This window comes from Aquila chrysaetos, chromosome 8 (genome assembly GCF_900496995.4).
Source record: "Aquila chrysaetos chrysaetos chromosome 8, bAquChr1.4, whole genome shotgun sequence".
Lineage (NCBI taxonomy): Eukaryota > Metazoa > Chordata > Aves > Accipitriformes > Accipitridae > Aquila > Aquila chrysaetos.
This window is the reverse complement of record NC_044011.1, coordinates 12051988-12072319: the sequence shown is the minus strand read 5'-3', so window position 1 is coordinate 12072319 and position 20332 is coordinate 12051988. Positions and strand designations below refer to the sequence as shown.

The window sequence follows — 20332 nt, the reverse complement described above, 5'->3', positions numbered from 1 at the left end:
TTAGATAGGTTATTGCCAGTAACACCAAGAGGTGTATTTTGAGGAGGCTGGCAGGAAACGTTTTGCTGAGGTGACGGCTTTAGCAAGGCCCAGCGCCACCGCGTCCACCAGTGCTCCGGGGCGAGCCAAGGGGGGTGTTCGGACGCGAAGCAGCAGCTGTGCTCGCGGAGCCCTCCGCCCAGGCCCTGCCCTGCAGGCTCCACCGCCCGCAGCGGCGGCCCGTTCGGCCTCAGGAAAGCTTCACAAGCGGTAACCCCGCTGTCAGGCGACGCCGGCTCCCAGGCCGCCAGGGCAGGGCGGGCGGGCGGGACCCAGATCCCCCCGAGGGCACCTCTCCCCCTCAGGCCGGGCCCGGGCAGCGGTCCGGTCCCTGCGGCCCCGCCCCGCCCCGCCCCACTGGCCCGGCCCAACGGCCGCCAGGCCACGCGCACAAGGCGCTCGCCCGCCCGCCGGCAGTCACGCGGGCCCGCAGCCCCCCCCCCCGTGGGGCCAGACCCCGGCCGCACGCGCGCGGGCGACAACGGGAGAGGGACACACACCGAAAGAGGCAAGGCCCCGACATCCGGGCATTCCGCCCCTACCCCGTGGCCCCGCCCCTCCCGCCCAGGCGGACCCGCAGCTGCCCGGGAAGAAAGGCCGTGCCGGCGCTGCGCGCGCACTCAGCCCGTTGCCCCGCCCCTTCGGCAGCGGCAGGGGAGGGGGGAGTGAGGGAGCGCTCCGCCCCGCCCCGCGCACTCGCTTGCCCTGGTGCGCGCGGCCGTTGGGGGCGCGGCCGGTAGCGGGGCCGCGCGGGCGGTGAGGCGAGGCCGGGCCGGGCCGGGCCGGGCCGCGAGAGGCGAAGCTCAGCGCCGCGGCGGCGAGAGCCCGGCGGGGTGAAACGGCGAGGCGCAGCGCAGTCTCCTGCGCCTTCCTGCCTGCCGAGCGACGGGGACGGGTGAGCCGCAGCTGTCCGCGACCGGCGGGGCGAGCCGGGGCCTTGCGCCCCCGCCGGGGCTGCGTCCCGGTCCTGGCTGGCGGCGGCTGCCTGGCAGCCGGCTGGTAAACAAATGGTGGCCCGGCGGGGGCGAGCGCCCGGGGTCGCGGCGGGGCGGGGGGCGGCCGGGCCCCAGCGCCGGCTCGGTCGCGGCTCCCCGCTGTCCCTGACAGGTCCCGGCCGGGAAGCGGGGGAGGCCGCGGGGGCTTCGGTGTGCGTGCTTCGCCCGTGTCCCCTCCTCCCTGCCCGCTCCCCCGGCTCCCGCAGGGCCCGAAGTGCTGAGCGTGTGCCGGTGGTACCGTGCCAGGTAGGGTGGCCGCCGGCCGCCCCGCCCCAGCGCCTGGCCGCTCTGCGGGCCCGCGGCCGTCGGGAGCGGGTGGCGGCGGAGCGAGCCCTGCCGCTGCCGCTTCCTCTTACCCCGCGGTGCCGCCTGCGCTATCCCGGGTGTCGCGATAGCACGTGGGAAGGGGTAGGGCCGGGGTCTGCCCGGTGCTGTCGGGACTGCAGTCGGAGAGTCTCCTTTTTGCATGGCAGGAGAGGGGAAGAGAGCAAGTAATCCAGAGGTATCGCTGAAATCCTTCTCTGGCCCCCCGTGTTCGTGTATTTCGAGTAGCTGTGCTGAGAGCATACAAGAGGTGGTGTTTTGCCTCTTCTCTCCGTTCCTTTTTTGATGGCTATTACTGACGTGCATTGGGACCTTTATTTTCCTCCTTTATGAAGGTGAAGAAGGTTGCGTAGCTGTACTGTAACCCTGCAGGTCGGCAATCAGAAGTGTATAGGGGAATGACGACAGCTTGTTGAAACAGTCGTGTGGCCCCCTCGCTTCCAAAAGTTCAAGTGCCGCTGTTGTTTGCAGCAGGTCGTCTGAATTCTCCAGGGAAAAAACCCGTGGGCTGGAGAGACGGCTTTCTTTTGTTCTGTAAAGTTCTATTCGGATTTGGCTGAGGAGCTTTTCATAATCCTTGTTTCCCTTTTGCTGATTATGTTGTTAATATGCCAAAATAAGTGTGTGTTAGCATACTAATCCAAAACTGGGCCTGTGCTGCTGTAGCAACAGCATCACCTTGCTTGTGCTAGCACTTGGGCAAGAGATCTCCCTCAGCTTTCTCTAGAATCAGTGTGTAGCACTTGATGATGAAGTCCTTTCCCTGGGCGGCTGCTGCCTTCTGCTGCATGTTAATGTCACACACCTTAATTTGTGCTGTGATCTGGAGAGTTAAGGTTCATGCAGGGAACGATGAGGATGTTATGCTTATTTATGATCTTCCCCTCTCCACTCCTCTCCCAAAAGCACAAAAACATTACTAAAAGAACTTTGGTTGGTAAGCAAGTTAAATAACTGGAAGACTGAAAAATGCACTGGCAGCTTTAGTCCATCTTCCACTCTATATGCATGTAAATGTCTGTGCATAATTTCTCCATAGTGGTCAAGTTTCATCCAGAGAAGGAATAGATTCAAAGGGTGAATTGGGATTGTATTGCAAGCTGAGACTTTTTGTGGGGTTTCTGTCTCATTCTTTTCCAAAGTTAGAAGGTGTTAGAGAACAGGAGAGTCCCAGCAGAACGGGCAAAGGCTATGCAAAAGCAGTGTTTTTACTTTGCTTCTTGAATGTTATTTCTTTTGCATTAAATTCTTCTTTTACTCAATTAACTTCTTAAATTCGGATTATATTTCCCTTGCCTCCTACTTTGATGTTGGAAGTCTAATGGGCAAAGTAAGTGCTGAGTTTAACTAGCAATATCTGGTTGGAAACTTTCTGGGCAAGATTCTGCACGTTTTTGGACAACCAAGTTTTTGACTTAAGTCCTAAAGAGTGTCTTGTAGTACCTTTGTGAAGAAGAAAGCATGTGGCTATTAGTCTTCAAGTCAGCTCCTCTAGCTACTGTGGATTTCAGCTTTGTTACAAACCTATGCTTTGTATTTAGTCCAATTGAACTAAAAATAACAAAATTTCCTTCATATTGATAGACGTATTTCTTTGGTGAGCTCTGTCTCAAATGAGACAAATGCTGTTTGCCTCTGGCAATGAGGTCCAGTGGTATAGAGGTGGGAGTAGGGAATAATTTATGTAGTGATCATTGTACTGGTGACAATTCTCTTTCAGTTTCCTTATCTGCAAAATAAGAATAAAGATAACTCGAGTATTTGTTGGTGGGATGGTTAGATTGTATAAGGAGTAAGTATTCCTGAACAGACCACAAATAAACAAGGAGTTACATTATTGAGGGTTACAGAGAAATCCTATGTAAGCTGTCCTAAGTGTCTGGGCACTATCTAGTCTGAATACTGAATGAAGGAAAAAGACTGAAAAATCTTGTAATATAAGCTGGTCTAAAACAGGCCAAAAGAGTTAAAATTGCAGGGGAGCTCTAGATTCTGACTTACTTTGCAAGCTACTGTTTTTAATAGTTGCTGAGGTGAACCTGATGTCTTGTTTTAATTTTATTGTAATCTGTTATTACTACTTGAATCTACAATACCCTGCAAACCCTTACAGTCTGTAGAACATCTAATTGAGTAGACTGTGCTGCTGTTTGTTTACCAAATGCCAAACATTGATCTAAGCTCTTAATGTGAAATCATGATGAAAACCTGATAGGTGTAAACTTAAGGCATGAGAATGAGAGGCACGGTGAGGTAAAATTCTAATTGCCATAGTTACAGCTCTTCATATAAAACTTAAGGTAGTGGTTCAGGCTGATGGTTGAATAGTGATATCTGGTTCAGGCTTGATTACATAGGTGCCGGAAGGTGGGTGGTGTTTCATTTGTTTGTTGAAGTTTAAGCTTTGTATTTGTCTATTTAGAAGCATCTCCTACAGTAGGAACTGTAGTTTTCCAAAAGTCCTGTGTGAGAGAGAAATTTGTTGGAGTGACAGATTCATTGCAAATAGAATCTTTTTTGGAGTGTGCTTTATTGACATAGCTGGAATGCTCTTACAAAACCTTGTTTTAGCTGAGTCACTATTGTCATTGGTTTCGGAATGTGTTTGGATAGGAATGTTCAGCTGCAGTCTTTGGGGAAAAAGTAATAGCATCAAGCCTGTTGACATTTGGAAGAGGCAGTCTAAATGATACTAGAGCTCAGAAACTGATGACTCATTGTACGTCCTAAAACCCTGCACAAACTTGTAGTGCAGATCTTTGTGTTTTCCAGTTCTTCATGCAAGTTAAAAACATACTGAAAGAGCTGGTATAACATGCTCATTATGAGATATATTCCCATTCCTGTTATCAACTATTTGAGGTAGGTGAGGTTTTGTTTAGAAAATAGTTTTTTTAAAACTGAATATTTGTTACTATTTCCATTGGTTTTAAAACCAAGCAGCTTGGAAGGGGAAAAAGCCTAACAGATGCTGCAAAAAATATCTTTCATTTGATAAGAAAGACATACCTGAAAATAGAATAGATTAAAATTGTTAATGCTGTCTCTGTTCTTGTTCTCCTATTCTTTTTGTTCTGCTTTTAATTTTTCAAAATATTTTAGGACAAACTCCATCTTTTCTACTTTAGTATTATCTGGTGCAGTATGTGGGGGGTGTCTGTTAAATTTTTTGTGTGTACTATCTACTTTTGCTGTACAGTGGTCAGGCCATTATCTGCTAACAAGGGTGTATTTTTAATAGAAGAAATAACCTTATATGTACAGAGTACATGACATCCACATTTCAGTCTGGGATCTTGGAGAGAAGTTGTGTTCACGTTCCATTTACTTTAAAGTTGTTTTTTATTTTGCTGTGGGAACTGGTTAAACTTGTGTAGTAAGACCTGAAACGGTATATTAACAAGTTTTTTGGCCTGATCTCTGTAAATATACAGAGGTCAGGAATTCTGCGGCAACATGTATGAATTAAAATATTATGTAAGAAGAAGGATTTATTTTTGGTTTCTTTTGGGTGGCTAAAATTACCTACTGTAATATAGAATGCATTATTTTTTCCAGTAGTTCTGTTTCTGATTTCTGAGAAATAGCTTATTTTCTTTTCTCTTTTTCTGAAGGATTTGTGAGATGATATCTGGGGATAAGGATATAATTTTTCCTTTGGGTATATCACCTCGGTTCCATCTCTGTTAAGTTTTAGTGATAATCTGTAGGTATGAATACATTGAAGAAGCAGCTCGTTACAGTAAAGAGCTTTTTAATATTAAGCAACTGCTTAATAAGTTCTAGAGTCTGAAGACTGAAGCTGGACAAATGTTAACTAGACTAAAATGCAGTTTGTAAAAGAATCAAACTTTACTTATTTTTTTTAGTTATTCAGCTGTTGCAATCTTTAATTCAAGTTTGGGGTTTTTTTCTTAAGTGGTTCCTGGCGGGCCAAACCAAAGAATTAAGTGAAGTAGGTCAGAGTAATAACTTTCAATAATCTCTTCTAGCCTTAAATATAAATAGGTAACCATCTAGTGTGACTAAGTGCTAGGAATAAGCTAAAATGACAGAACTTAGGTTGCTCTTGCAAAGTCTATTAAAAACTTGCTTATTTTTTCCATAAAACCTGCAAAATATTTCAACATTTGTAGCTCCGGATAGCATAAGCACATGACTTTTTCAGAGGGGATTGTACCTATGGAAAGCAATCTGTACACCTGGAATGAAACCTTACTTCTGATCTCATTTCTTGCAGAGTCTGCAGCAATCGAGGAGTCGCACTGAGTTCAAGTTCAGAAGTGCTTTACACATGAAATCTACTGGCTCTGTAGCTGATTCTGCCCTGTCACCATCTCAACAGGTAGAGTGCTTTTGTGCCTGAGCCATGCAGCAAGTGTAGCTGTTCCTGGTGTGGTTGTCCTGTGTCAGTGTGTGGCCAAAGGCACATTGAGGCCTTTGGGTTTCTTCTTTGGGGAATGTGTTAAGGAGACAAGAATGCATGGCAGATCTGTCACAAAAGTACTCTAAGGAAAAGCTTAGTAGTTTTGGTTTTCATTTTTAACACTCATAGAGTTTAATAGTGATAGAAGAAAGTGTTCTGTCATTCCATCAGAGCTTCTGTTCTAAAATGGAACAAAGCCAGACACAGGGGGCATCAGTGGAAGGTCCACTTCAGTCAAAGCAGTGTTTTGCTTTGGGTTATTTTCCCCTTGAATTCTATTTTTTTTTTTGGCTGCAGTGATTTGGGAGGAAATACCTCACTGAATTCTCTGAATGGGAGGAAGATGGTTTGCCACTAGGGAGAAAGGAACTCCTAAAGTGTTACTCAAAAGAATGCAAAATACAGGTCAGCTCTTGTAATAGGGTGTTTGGGGCAGGAGTAGACATGGAAAAGCTTTTCTTTATAAGGTTGACATAAAAAAGTTGCACTTCCTTATAATTCTAATGCTCAATAATTTTCTGTAGTTAGAAGTTTCTTTCTGTTTTGGTCTGGTTTGTTTTTGAGGCAGATGGATAACTTTAATTTATGCTTCAAAAAGCAGTTAGTACATATTCCTTCGATGCTAGATCACTGATAAAACTAGAATCTTTCCAGAACTATGCATCCCCCTAAGGTTTGTTTTGGGTTGGTTTTGGTTTTTTGGGGTTTTTTTTCAGTAAGAAGCCATGGTCTGAGCCTGATCTTTTTCTGCCTCTTTTGTGTAATACATACAAATTGCTGTGGACTATGATGATAATGGTAGAAGTAGGATACTACTTGTATAGTAGTTTGGGCTTTAGTAATCGAAGCTCCTTCTCACATGTTCGGTGATTAACAAAAAAAATAATGTAGGCTCATTCTAGTATGTCCAATATGTGCAGTCAGTACCAGGCAGGGAAGATGCTCTCTTTATTGTTGTGGATGAATTTATGTTTGAGAATGCAGTGAAAACTCATCTATCCAAATGTTTTGAATATCATTTTAACTTCTCTGATCTGCCTAGTTGTAACAGAATCCAGGGTTGTCCTGATGAACTCGGTGGGGGAGGGTGGTAATTTATATCCCGTAAGGTTGAGATTTTAAGTGTGGCATCTGAAAGGATTCTACTTCCTAAAGTATGTCTGATGTAAACTAGTTTGAAGAAATAAAAGGCTTCACAAAGTTCCTGTCAGGAACTTCTCTTTCAAATCAGAAAAACAGTATAAAAAAAGAACAATTGCCTAGTATATAAGATATTAAAATATGGCCACATGTACTAGTCTATTACCAGTGCAACTGAAGCACATCCCTTTAAATTTGTCACCTCTTAGTCATGTCGTTTCATGTTAATAACTAGCAGTTTGTAATGTTGTTTGTTGTTCTTTTGAATTTACCATTTTAAAAAGTAGTTGCAAATTAGTGTAGTGTTAGATTAACTTTGCTGTATGTCCCTGTTTCCTGCCTTCCCAATGCTATGGAGACACATTTAAGCAGGAGTTGAGGCACCCAGCTCCCAAATATGAGGCCAATGGCTGTACTGGCTTTAGAGAAGCCTCAGGATGGGGCTGTTTAACCTTAGACTTTGTGGAGTCTTGAGGAGTAGAGTTAGATGATCCTCAAGCAGGGATGGCAACTAGTGGTAGCACTTGCCATTCTTCAGTTGCAGTGGTGACAAAGACATCTCGCTCAACCTCCAGTTCATGTTTTTCACCAGTTATTTGAAAACTGAATCAAAAAGGACCTCAAACCAATGCCCAAACCCAAAAAGGGAGTATAACATGCATAACATAGAAGGTTAATGCGGCCATGCTATTGTAGTAGTAGACTGAGGTGTTGGTTTTTAGATACAAAAGTTGTTATACGTTTTGTGCAGGATAAGGATAAAAAACCAAGAAAAGCTTACCTTCTAGAAGACTGCAAAGCTTGTTTAAAGCATTTGATAGTTAGACCTGTTAGTCAAGGTGAATGATATTCTCCCATGCATGGTAGGATATAGAAAAACAAAATAGCTTGTTCAATAATTATCTATAGTGATGCCAATTCTATTTTGGCAGAATATTTTAAAGCTCTTTTTTTTTTTTTTTAAATTATTTTTTATTTTTATACTGCTCTCTACCTCTTCCTCTATTTTTCCTTACTCCCTTTTCTTAACCACCTGTGACTTAAATCTCTCTCTCACTTGGCCATTTCTTCTCTGAAAGTTTCTGCATCTTACCAGACTTGTTAGACACTCTGTTAGCCAGAGACTTGGGTAGAAGATGGAAGATTCAGAAATATGGCACTCTTCTACAATCTCCAAAACAAAAGGGAATTTTTTAGAATGGTTTGCATATATTTGGCTGCTTGTGGGTGGATTTGGATGCTCCTGGGAGTTTAAACCTGTAGTACTGCTTGTGTCTCTCTATTCTTCTACTTCCTTGAATAAGTAATTTAAGAACCTGTTGGCCCATTTAGTCGAATTTGGTAGAGGGAAGAGTCTCAAACATAGTTGAGCTGTATAGGTTTGGTGAATGAAAGGTGGCTGAGTAATGGAGGGTTCCAATAGCAGTAATAGTTGCTGTGATTTCCTATCTTATTGGCACCAAAGTAGGGGAGAGTAAGTAAGCAGACTTTGAGTTTGATAATACTAAGTACAGCTCCTTCTACTTTGTGGTGTAGAAGAAAGTGAGAGCTGAAGTATTGTGTGGTGACTGAAACCCTTATTATGCTATTTCAATGTTTGTGTTAAAACAGCAACTGAAAATCATGTGACTAGCAGCTGGAATTTTAATCCTTTTAATTATGACAGATTTTCAAAGCATGTTCTGGCTGATTTGGTCAGCTGACTGTATAGTATGTACAATAACATCAAGTGATTGCACAAATTCTGAGAGCAGTGGTCACCTCACCGGAACAGCATGTATTTTTAGGTTTCTCTACTAGTAACAGTCAAGTGTATGTACTTAAGCATCTCATATGAACTGAAGCTAGTTGCTGACACTACACTATCAGAAAAGGACAGCTGTTTGTTCTTGCTATAGTCATTGATCTGACACTATGTTCTCACCAAATTGTGGCAAGGAACACAATGGGGTATAAACACTGTAAATATTATTGGTACATATTTTAATGACAGGTATTTTTTCTTCAGGTCAGCAATGACACTCTTTGCTAGCCGTTTCAATTTTCTGTATGAGAGGAAATGAAAGCACTTTGTTACCTCTAGCAAGAATTTTCTTTATCTCCCCGTTACCCAACAGTCTTTTCCTTCACAAGGCAATGTTTGGGAAGAGGGTGGTTCTTGCTCTCAGTGTAGTACTAGTGATATACTGGTTACGGTTCTTCAGAAGAAAATGATTCATATGTGGATGCTCTTAATCGATGAATCAAAGAGGTGTTAAGTTCTGTGTTTCACAAAGTTAGCTTACAAAATGGAGTGAGTGGTGACCATTTGTTGTTTAATGAATGTGCTAATTCTTGAGGTCTTACACATTTATTCCACCAGTTTAATAGGGGTCATTTGTTTTTTTTGCCTTTGGACTCAATTTGCAATTTGATAATTGAATTATATCAAAAGCCTTAACTAGTTCAAGCAGTCCAGGAACTCATGACTGCCCAAAACAGCTGTTGAGTTTGAAGCCCAGGTATTAAAATTAAAAATGCAGAAAAGGGCATTTAATATATATAAAAGGACTTTGTAGTAAGCTATAAATAAAATGTGACATTCTGACTAAATTGAAGTTCTGCAACAGGTGCTGTGAAGTTAAGGTTTGTAAGCAAGACACAGCATTTTAGTGAAGAGATTTTAAACGATATATTTAGCAAAGAAGCCAAGGGATTTGAATTTTAAGAGAAATGGCAACTGATATCAAACTTCTTGGTGACCAATAAAATTCTTATTTATGGAAACTGAGAGGTTACTTCAGCTATTTAATTGATGGCATGCATAACTGCTTCTTTATAAAAGCAATTGCAAGCATCTGTTATAGAACTAAATTAGCATCTACCTATTGGTAAAACATGATATTTTAGTGTTTGCTCTGGCTTTCATATACTGTCTGTTAGTGATCCTTGTTTTCTCCAGGTTTTGTCTCCTTCTTACACACTTCAAGATTTCATTGGCTCGTATGAAATCGTTAAGTTTTGATGAATATTAGCTGATGTGTGAAAAGGAGTCCACAAGCCTGAGAAAAGCCAGTATCATCATGCAACTCGGGTTTCACAATCTGACTTGTAAAGTCCAAGATAGTGTGCTAGGGTGGAGGATGGTTTACTGTCTTAATAGAATGTTCTTCTGTGTAAGCTCACATAGGCTATTTAAAGATAGTATTTAATGATGGTTGACTAATTTAGGGTATGTCTACATAAATGGTCCAGGCAAACATGAGCTCAGTTTGACTGTGTTCTGAGCTGTCTGCACATGGGCCAGCTTTGGCCTAGAAGCAATAGAACAGTGCTAGCACAGCAGTGTGCACTAGCTAACACACCTGCCTTCTGCTCTAGAAGTGGCTCACTTCTGGCTATCTTAAAGTGAGTAGGGTGCATAGCATTTTGCAAAGTAGGTAAACAATTTTTTTTTTTTTTAATTTTTTATTTTAAAACATAATTGTGGGTAGCTGATTCAATTAAGCCTTGCTGCTACCAGACTGCTTGTTTTATAGGAGCAGGACTGTGTTTAGAAACATGAAGCAAGGGCTGGGCTCTATGAGGGCTCTTGCATTATAAACTAGCAATTGTCTTTTTCAGGGCTATTTCTGTTTTGTGTTAAGTGCTTTAAAATACACACATAACCTGAGAGCTTCCTTTTGATCTCTGCTCACCTGTTGCCTTGAGGAAAACAAGAGTTTGGTTTCAGTATTGATGCAAAACTCTGAAATTTTCTTTGGTCTAGGCTGCTGTATTTGGCAGGAATTACTTAGAGAGGGCTTTGCCAGAAGAACTAAAAATATCTTGGAGAAGTAAAATAATTTTCTCTTTTTCATTCTTTACTGAACCTGTTTCATCCCTTTGCAGTATATGCTATCTGATGTAATACGCAGGTTGAAAGCAGGTTGTGTGCCAGAAAGGTTTGCTAAAATGTTTAGTGACTCAGTTACTGAGTTCAGTGACTGATGCACTTGACAATTTATTTGAAACTTACGTGTTACTCAGTATATAAATACTAAGGTATGGTGAGGAAAATTCAGCTGTTTTTTGCCTGCCAAGTGTAGCACATATGCTTCTTTGTTAGAAGGGTTCAGGAGAGTGGGTGGCTAAAATATTTGAGTTATCCGAATTACGACGGATGGGGGGATAAGGACTGATTGCTGCTTAAAGTTGGCATGAATTTCAAAGCATTAAAAGAATACAAGTGAGTGAAGTGTCACATAGATTTCTATTTAAATGCTTTAAATTATTTAAAGTGAAGTGTCTAAAAGGCAGTTTTCTTTCCTCTTAACTTCAGTTTGAACAAAAGGAATAATACTAAGTTCTATTTTTACAGTTTAGAGTATTAATTTAAGAAGTTTTAAAGCATTAAAACCGAAGTGTTTAGTCTGAAGACAATGCATGAGAGCACTTGTTACCTAGTAGAATAAGATAAGGAACCATTTCTATTAATCTTGAATGCTGTAAGCATTTTATTTTTCAAGAAAATTGCTGGAGGGTGGGGAGTAAGGAAAAGATGGAACTGAGCAATGTATTTTTGACACAGTATTTTGAGATTTGGCTCTGTGTAGGTAATTTTCTGATATTTCTGAACTGTAATCCCTAGTTGTATCACTTCTGAGAGGGAGTTTGTTAGAGCATAGGGGAGAGCTTGGTCACTTGTATGGGCCTGCACTCCAGCTAGTGAGCTATTCCAGAACTTCTCAAAAGTATGGTACAAAGATGCAAAGTTTACTCTCTCTCTTTTTTTTTTTTTCTTTTTTTTCCTCCATACCACAACAAAGAATTGATTTTTTTGTGTGTGTATGTGTGTCAAGGTGTTATAATAGATTATGCAATTAATTTTATTTAGATTTTTCTTGCTGTTTGGCCTTGTTATAGAAAGTTGTGTTACCCTTACACTTCGAACTACTGGTATGGTAATCAGGATGGCCATAGGATGCATTAAAAAAAATTACCTTTTGTGGCTTGAACTGGAGGTATAGATAGGACCATGTTGGGTAGTAAAGTTTTATGTAAAAGTTTTCAATGAAATAAAAGGACTTATTTAATGTGTAGTATAATTGCTACCTTTGTGCAACAACTACTATAAAAATATGGGAGGAGCTATAGGCTATAGGTGAAGAAAAAAAGAAGAGTGAAGAGCTGTTGTAAAGGACTGCTGTCTGTCAGAAGGATGGAGGGGGATAGAATTGGACACAACAAGGGACTGAGATACATGCAGAAGGCTGCAGATTGCCTTAAACAGAACTGCATGAAGAGGGTGTCAGAAGCTTAGGTGGTAGCAAGCAGCCCAGGGAATAGATTGCCTCTGTCTAATTTAGAGAACTGGAGGTGAGGGTGAATCTGGCCGCCTTTATTTCGTCTCCCTACTCTGTAGAGTTGTATGGTTTATGATTTTGGGTAGTAGCCATAGTCGACGCTCATGCTTTGTTTTTCATTGAATCACTTGCGATGGGCAGGGGAAAAGAGCTATTCCAGAGGGAAGGATTATACAACATTTTTACTTAAGTTGCATATATTATACCTGGTGAATAAATGCATAGACTGTGTCTTGAACTCTGATACAAATGTGTATCATTAATTTTCAGGTGAACTTTTAAACACTGTTTCTTTGACATAAAATGTCACATACTTGTTCTCTTAAAAAGGCTACTGATCAGTTCACATTATGTTAACATACTTCTTTCTGTACACATAGAGGATGCAAAAGTGCAAATAATATTTAGCAAATATTAACAATATTGAGTTCATATTCTATGCTTTTGTCTCCTTTCTCTTCACTCAGAATTGGATTTACAGTCATGGAGGAACACCAACATTTACACTGTCTGAACTGTGTCAGCCGTCGTTGTATGACCAGACCAGAGCCTGGCATTTCCTGTGATTTGATTGGCTGCCCATTGGTTTGCGGAGCAGTTTTTCACTCATGTAAAGCTGAGGAACATCGCATGTTATGTCCACTTGAAAGAGTGCCTTGTTTGAATAGTGGCTTTGGATGTCCCTTCATAGTAGCCCGAAATAAAATTGCTGATCATCTAGAAGTTTGTCCTGCAAGTGTGGTATGTTGTACCATGGAGTGGAATAGATGGCCAGTCAGTTACGCAGACCGAAAATCTTATGAAAATCTGAGTAAAGATGTTGATGAAGTGGAACAGCTAGATATGGCTTTAGCCCTTCAAGACCAGCGCATGTTATTAGAATCACTTAAAGTAGCAACTATGATGTCAAAAGCGGGTGATCAAATACCAGAATCCAGAGAGCAAACCTCTGTCAAATCGAGTGCCCCAGATACAGTGCATTCAAATGGTTTGATGCCTGTAGATGAAGAGTCCTATGGTGCACTTTATCAAGCTACTGTAGAAACAACGAGGAGTTTAGCTGCTGCTCTGGATATCCTGAACACTGCTACAAGGGACATTAATATGTTAAGTTCAAGGCTCTGCTCTTCACCACATGAAATGAAAGAAGATACTGAGATTAAAGAACAAGCTTCTAATGGCATTATTCAGGATAAAAAGTCTGACCATGAATATCCAGATGAAGATAACATAGGAGCAGTTGGGGGAATTAACTTTGATAGCCTGAGTCAAAATTCACAAATGGAGCAAAATGGTTCTAGTGATATTTGTTACAATGTAGTGCAAAAACATGACTTAAATCTAAACCTCAGTAACTCCTCACTTTTGTGTAATGGCTTTCATGTAGAAAATGAATGTTCAAAGGTGTTGGACCAGAATGAAGATCTTGGTGTATCTAATTCAAAATCATCCAGTGTAGCAAATGGTGAATGTACTGCATCTCATGATGGTGAAGCATTACAGTCTTGCAGCTCCTTCCCTGTAACAGCACAACTTAAAGAAGTAATATCAGCTGATCACTTAGTTAATGGCAATGTTAATCATGTACTACTTCCCCATAATGCTAATGAAGAAGAAATGTTAGAGAGACAAGTAGAGCAAGAAAGATTGAGAAACATAGATGCGTTTTCACTTTTACGGCATCGATCATACAAATTCCTTGTTAACCACTATTGGTCTACACCAAAAGAAGACAAAGCTGTTGATACATCAGATTTGGAGATAACAGAAGATCCTATGGGTCTTCAGGGGATTGATCTAATCACTGCAGCTCTGTTGTTTTGCCTAGGAGACTCTCCCGGAGGTAGGGGGATATCAGAAAGTCGCACTGTCGATGTGTATCACGTTGACTTTGGGACCCAAACATTTTCTCTCCCATCTGCTATATTGGCCACAAATACAATGGTGGGGGAAATAGCTTCAGCTTCTGCATGTGATCATGCCAACCCGCAGCTCTCAAATCCAAGTCCATTCCAGACCCTTGGACTGGATTTGGTATTGGAATATGTGGCTAGATACCAAACAAAACAGCGTTCAATGTTTACATTTGTTTGTGGACAGTTGTTTAGGAGGAATGAATTTTCATCGCATTTTAAGAATGTGCATGGTGACATTCATGCTGGCCTTAATGGCTGGATGGAGCAGAGGTGTCCTTTGGCATATTATGGGTGTACATATTCTCAACGAAGGTTTTGTCCTTCGACACAAGGGGCAAAAATTATTCATGACCGCCACTTACGGTCATTTGGAGTTCAGCCTTGTATATCCACAGTATTAGTAGAACCAGCAAAAAGCTGCTTAATTGGACTACACAACGACCATCTGAGTAGTCTACCTTTTGAGGTTCTGCAGCACATTGCTAGTTTTCTAGATGGCTTTAGTTTATGTCAGCTTTCAAGAGTGTCACGTTTAATGAGAGATGTATGTGGAAGCTTGCTTCAAGCACGTGGAATGGTGATACTGCTTTGGGAGAAGAGAAAGTACCCAGATGGAAGTTCTTCTTGGCAGATAAAAGAAAAGGTAGGTTATTTTTTATTTTGAAGGTGAAAGAGAAGGTATTAAATTGGTCATGTCTCTGCTTTTTTCCCTTAATATTTTCCCTCATCACTATTGTTATTACTCTTTTTTGATGTAATATCCCTTCAAGAAACAGATTGTCATATAGAACAACAATTAGTGAAAATTGCTAGCAGGTTGGTTCAGTCCTCTCCACATTTGAAGAAGTTGAAGTAGTGTCTGTCTAGTTTTTACTTCATGTAAATAAATTAATCTCTGTTTTTCCCAAGATTTTAAAATATTAAGTGATTAATTCATGATTTTCTTTAATATCAATATTCCATGAAAGTGGGAAAGTTGCCTACAAAGTTGCTGTCTTTATACTGCTTACAGCAATTTTAATTTTTGCTAACCTGTTGAGATCCTATCCATTGCCATGATACTGAGTGCCTTAAGTATGTAAACAATTCTTAAAACCTTTGGGTGACCTTTGTATAGTACGGTTTTCACCATTTCCCAGCCCCTCCCCCCAAACTGCAGAGTATCTGCAGCAATCATTTGGAATTGCGGAAGTTGATCATTTCAGAAACAGATCATTGTGACTGGTCATGTGATACTTCATCATTTAACTTCTGATTGCATCTACTTTGTAGACGCAAAAAATACAGCCTGTCTTTCTTCCCAGTGTTCAGAGTTGACTTGGAATCTGAATCAGCCTGGGACTGACTATACAAAAGTTAGCATTGTATGTTTTTGTCATGTTGATTTTCAGTATGATTTATAGTAAACGCAAAACATTGCCTGAAAGTATTCTAGCACAAACATTTAATTTCCTGCTCTAAGTTCAGGTATCTGAAAACATTTTGAGCCTAAGTGCAACTTATTTTCTAGGTTTGGCGCTTCAGTACAGCCTTCTGTACTGTGAATGAGTGGAAGTTTGCTGACATCGTAAGCATGGCTGACCACTTGAAGAAATGTAGCTATAATGCTGTAGAGAGAAGAGAGGAGGCTGTTCCACTGCCATGTATGTGTGTAACACGAGAACTCACTAAAGAAGGACGTTCACTGCGCTCTGTTTTGAAACCAGTACTTTAAATATTGCAACCACTCCAATTGCACATACACTCAAGCACCTGATATAACCTCGGTAATATTACGTGACACTTTATTAATGTACTAAAGATACTTTCTAGCTAAATCTACTCTGTCACTGTGTATATAAGGTTTGAAGTGACATTTATTTTTTATAATACTGTTTAGCTGGAAAGTAATGAAAGTTGCCTTAACGTTTGAAAAATTCGGAACTTGCTGGACAGGGTAGTTTTATCTAACTTATATAATTTAAGAACAAAATCCTGAGGTGTGTTTTCTGATTCACTGGTGCCCATGTTGCTGTTGACTGATAACATTTCAAAAATGGCCTCTAAATGGTATGCACATTTAGATAGGAAACACTGAATTGTAGTGAGACAAAATCCTGACCAAATGTACTTTCTGTATTTGGTCTATTTTTTTTAACAAATTATAATCCAAATATTTGAAAGACAAGGAAGATTTCAAAACTTTATAGTAGATGTCTCAAACACAGCTTTTAAGCACATCTTTTCTCATGAAAGCAGTGTTTTAGTGCTCTTCCTAGTTAACAGGTGATCTAGGATCAGCTTTTTTTAAAAGAATTTTTTTTAGGAATGATCTAAGCTAACTCAGATTTGCAGCAGCTTCATTTTTATTACAACTTCCTTTTGACATGTCAACAATGATTATTTTTCTTCTGAACTATTAACAGTTATTTCACTTTTGGGAGCAAAACTTTTAGAGCTAAAAACATGGAATACTAGTTTTTACTCTCGCACCTACAATGACATCGATATAAAATGTTGAAAATGTTTTTCCTTGTCCTGCAGTTGGCTGAGGGTTAAATTGCTTGAGCAGTCAGAAATTCAAAGTATGTGATGAACAGTTACGAATTTATAATGCAGCTAATGAAAGGGCTTTACTTGTTCTATGGTATTGTGAGATGTATTGTCTCCTTTTCTGTTAATTTGTCTATAAAATGCTGCTTTTTTGAGGAGCATTTTAAATTACTGGTATGTATAGCAAATGTATCATCTTCATAAGATGAGACATGATTTGTTAATTGCATAAGGCATATCAGAAATGTATGTTCAACTACATCTGTTGAATGAACAACTCCAATTTGCTTCCAGTCTTCCATAATAAAAGATCTTACAAAGCATTTGTGAACAGAGAATAACTGTTACGAAAAATGGCCTGGTATAGCAAAACTGTAATAACTTGAACTGACTTTCCAACTTGTTTATATTAATGTTGGTGTCTCTAGCCTGTTGCACTTAGCAACTGTGCCACAAAGCTAAAACAGAAACAGACCAGAGCTTGGAACAAAGAAATACAGTACGTATTTCCATTATAGGAAAAAATAAGAGATTGGTAAGGAGGACATGTTTACAAAAATGGCTAAATTTATTACTCGTAATTTCTGTACTGGACACTTTTTTTATGGCTAGTCTGGCTGCAGTTCACAACTTCAGTACCTGTGCATTTCCCATTCTGGGTCCAGTCCAGCTAAACACTCACTGCCTTTTTCAATCCAGAGTGCTACAGGTGCCCAGGAAAAAAATAAATCTAGTTCTTCAGTGCCATGAGTTGAAATTACAAGAGATCAAACAGAAGTTCTGCCTGGATCTTCAAACTACGTGTTCTCTTTCCACACTTTATCTTTTTTTGTTTGGAGAGAGGAAAGGAGTAAACCCTCTACAGAAGTTAGCAATATTTGCAGTAATTCTTAGCTGTTACCACAGTTATCTGGAAAAGAGAGTCTAGATTCACGTACAAATCTGACTATACCAACTGGGTTTTAGGTAGGGATTTTAAATGCGCGCACACACCCCCCGCCCCGCCCCTGTTCTCCAAGTGCACTGAAGTGCTCAATACCCACAAATTCTTCAGTACAAGGCAGGAGACAGACTTTTATCAGTTCTTGTCTTTTAGCTCTAATGGCTCCTTGCTGCTGCTCTCCAGTGTTTAAAAGTAGTTGTGTGACTGGAAGGATCCTGAATGTTGAGGAGTTTATGCTTGCATTTATGGCTAAATCTCCTTTAAAACATCTGTCTTGGGTTACTGATATTTTTTTAGTCAGCAGTGTGGTGGTTTTGGTACGCAGCATTCTTTGTAACTACCCAGAACCCTGGTAAGTATGGTAGGCAGGCATGTGTCTCAGTCGCTTAGGAGAAGAGGGAGTTCAGTTAGAGGAGCTGGTGTTGGTAGAATCTCGCTTGTAGCACAGTGCAGATCTACATCTAAAGTATCAGTTGTTGATCTATTAAAATGAACTTTTAAAGTACTCGGTGTTCTTAAGAAATAACACTATTTCTCAATACATGCACTTTTGTTTTCAAATGTAGATACAGGCTTTTTTGTTAAATTAGTCTATTTTTAATGAGAATCCAGAGCTATTAAAATATCAATGTTGCAAACAAAATCTCTGCCTTGTAAACTGCTCCAAACGCAGGAATACAATATAGTTAGGATAAAAACTTTTTTTTTTAACACTGCTATGCAGTTTGTAAAACTTCTATGGTGTATAGTCAGTCTATCAAAATGTGGCTTGTTCACATCTGCCCTTGAATTTTAAAAATGTCGTATCCCTTTTCTGGTACATCTTCCTTACAGCATATATAGACAGCTGTTCCAGTCTTTCTTTTACTTGATACCACATTGCTACTTTGTTTAAATATTATGTTTTCAATCATTATGCAATATTTTTTTGCAATGTCTGTTGAAATCCTAATAAATCTTTTGGAGTTTCTCTTTTAGTATGATTGTACTTTTTTTAAAGCCTGTCACCAGCCTTCCAGTGTTCAAACATGGTGCTCAATGTCTGCCTATAGGATTCCAGTAAGTACTAAAAAAATCAAATGACATAAAGAAATCTATTTACAAACATTTAAACATTGCGTAATTTGGAAGTGATTAATATGTATTCACATTCACTTCAGTATGAAGATCGGTCATTCCTTTTTAGACTATACACCCATTTCTATTGCTTTGGTCTATTATGCAGCATAGATTTCCTTTACAATTAAAGATTTAACTATGTACCACTGAAGACTCATATTGTACCTTGTAGGTTTGTTTTAATTGTTTTTTCTGAATAAGAAATTGGAAAGATAATCTGATCAATATGATACACACGCTACTGGTTTGCAAAGACCATTTTCAGTGTATTGTCTCATGAGTAAAGCTTTCCATAGAAAGCTGTTGCTTAAAATGGTACAGAAGCAAAAATTTAGGGTGGTTTTTGGATAATAGTTGTAGTTCAGACTGTTTGTAGAATGGCAAAACATAAAAGAAAACCTCATTAAAATAGAAGACTGCCCAGAAATTGACCTGTTGCTCTGCTGTTTGCCAATATGAGCATTCTAATAGTCTTTACAAATAAAAATGTACCTACACTACATAAATCTGATAATAAATTAATCTAAACTGTGTTGAGTAACATGCTGTGACTCATGGTTTAATTTCAGCCATTACAAACTTGTGGCTATTTTACTTTTTAGACAGGCCACATTAACCTTTTTTTTTTCTGTCTCCGTAAGCGCATTAGATATTCTGCTGTGTAAGGAAATATTTTTTGTCTGAGTTTAACTTTCTTGGTGCTTAAAGTATTCTAGAGGATTTGCCTGTATGTTTTAGCTTGTTTTTCTGAGAATACTACTGCTAAAACTATCTTCATAGTCTCTTACCTGCTGAATGTACTTTCCTAAAATGAGAAAAATCTAAGTTCAGTGGAGAATTCGATGCTTGCTGTAATATCAGGAAGCTGATTTAAATTCTTTCAGTCAGAATGTGTGTTCAGGCATCTTTGATCATCTTCAGATGAGCAAAATCTAGTGGTTGTTTACAGCACTGAGGAAAAAAAATAGCATTCAGATAGTGTTGATAAAAAGTTATGGCATGTAAAGCAGAGACAGTTTGAAGAATGGGGTTCTTGTAGTGTGACTGTTCGGCATGTGGTAAATATTGTAGCAGTAATCCAAACTGGAGAGGAAAACTGAATGGAGGAGAAGTAGGCTTAAAATAACGAAGGCATCCAGTCCCAGCATAGAGACTCTTCTGAGGGACTGTGTTTGTGAGAGTGCTGGGAGTTTCTGACTTCTACGTGCTGCAACTGTGTTTTACCGATGATTTATCGGTCTTTCCATGATAGCAGGAGTTACCCTGCTGCTACTTGAGCTCTAATGTGCTTTAGTTGTAAACTGTCTCCAAGCGCTGCCTGTATTCCTGAATCAAGTATTAATTGAGTTGAATGCAGCCCTCTCTACTCAATAATGCAAGGTATGTATTTGGTGTAGGTTCTACATGCTGGTGGTGTCAGAGGCAGTATTTGGTAAGAGTAATAGAAAAATAAGGTCCTTTGGATATGGAGGATTCATCTGCTTGGTTTCCATCAGTATTTGCCAGAAGGAGGAAACAGAAATGTGTTAGGGAATGAAAGGAGCAAAATAAGAAGACTAATAGCATTCATTATA

The 20332-nt window shown here is 40.2% G+C and overlaps 1 protein-coding gene across 4 annotated transcripts; it reads left to right on the top strand.

Annotated features, from left to right (window-relative positions):
* The first annotated feature begins 774 nt into the window (after window positions 1–774).
* On the top strand, window positions 775–18609 carry FBXO30 (F-box protein 30). 4 transcript variants are annotated; one of them, XM_030023002.2, is made up of 4 exons: window positions 775–934; window positions 5599–5703; window positions 12716–14807; window positions 15675–18609. In XM_030023002.2, the coding sequence occupies exons 3-4, from the start codon at window positions 12732–12734 to the stop codon at window positions 15876–15878; spliced, it is 2280 nt and encodes a 759-aa protein (XP_029878862.1). In that variant the 5' UTR covers window positions 775–934; window positions 5599–5703; window positions 12716–12731; the 3' UTR covers window positions 15879–18609. The 4 variants fall into 4 exon arrangements, with proteins under 4 accessions (XP_029878862.1, XP_029878865.1, XP_029878863.1 ...); XM_030023003.2 differs by lacking the exon at window positions 775–934 and adding an exon at window positions 1517–1536; XM_041125442.1 differs by lacking the exon at window positions 775–934 and adding an exon at window positions 3400–4220.
* Window positions 18610–20332: the final 1723 nt, after the last annotated feature.

What these genes read in the sequence shown, in the direction of transcription:
- FBXO30 (XM_030023005.2), top strand. Translation starts at nt 12,732, where the DNA reads ATGGAGGAACACCAACATTTACACTGTCTGAACTGTGTCAGCCGTCGT. An exon ending in CTTGGCAGATAAAAGAAAAG is followed by an intron (nt 14,808 to 15,674) that starts GTAGGTTATTTT and finishes CTTATTTTCTAG; the next exon opens with GTTTGGCGCTTCAGTACAGC.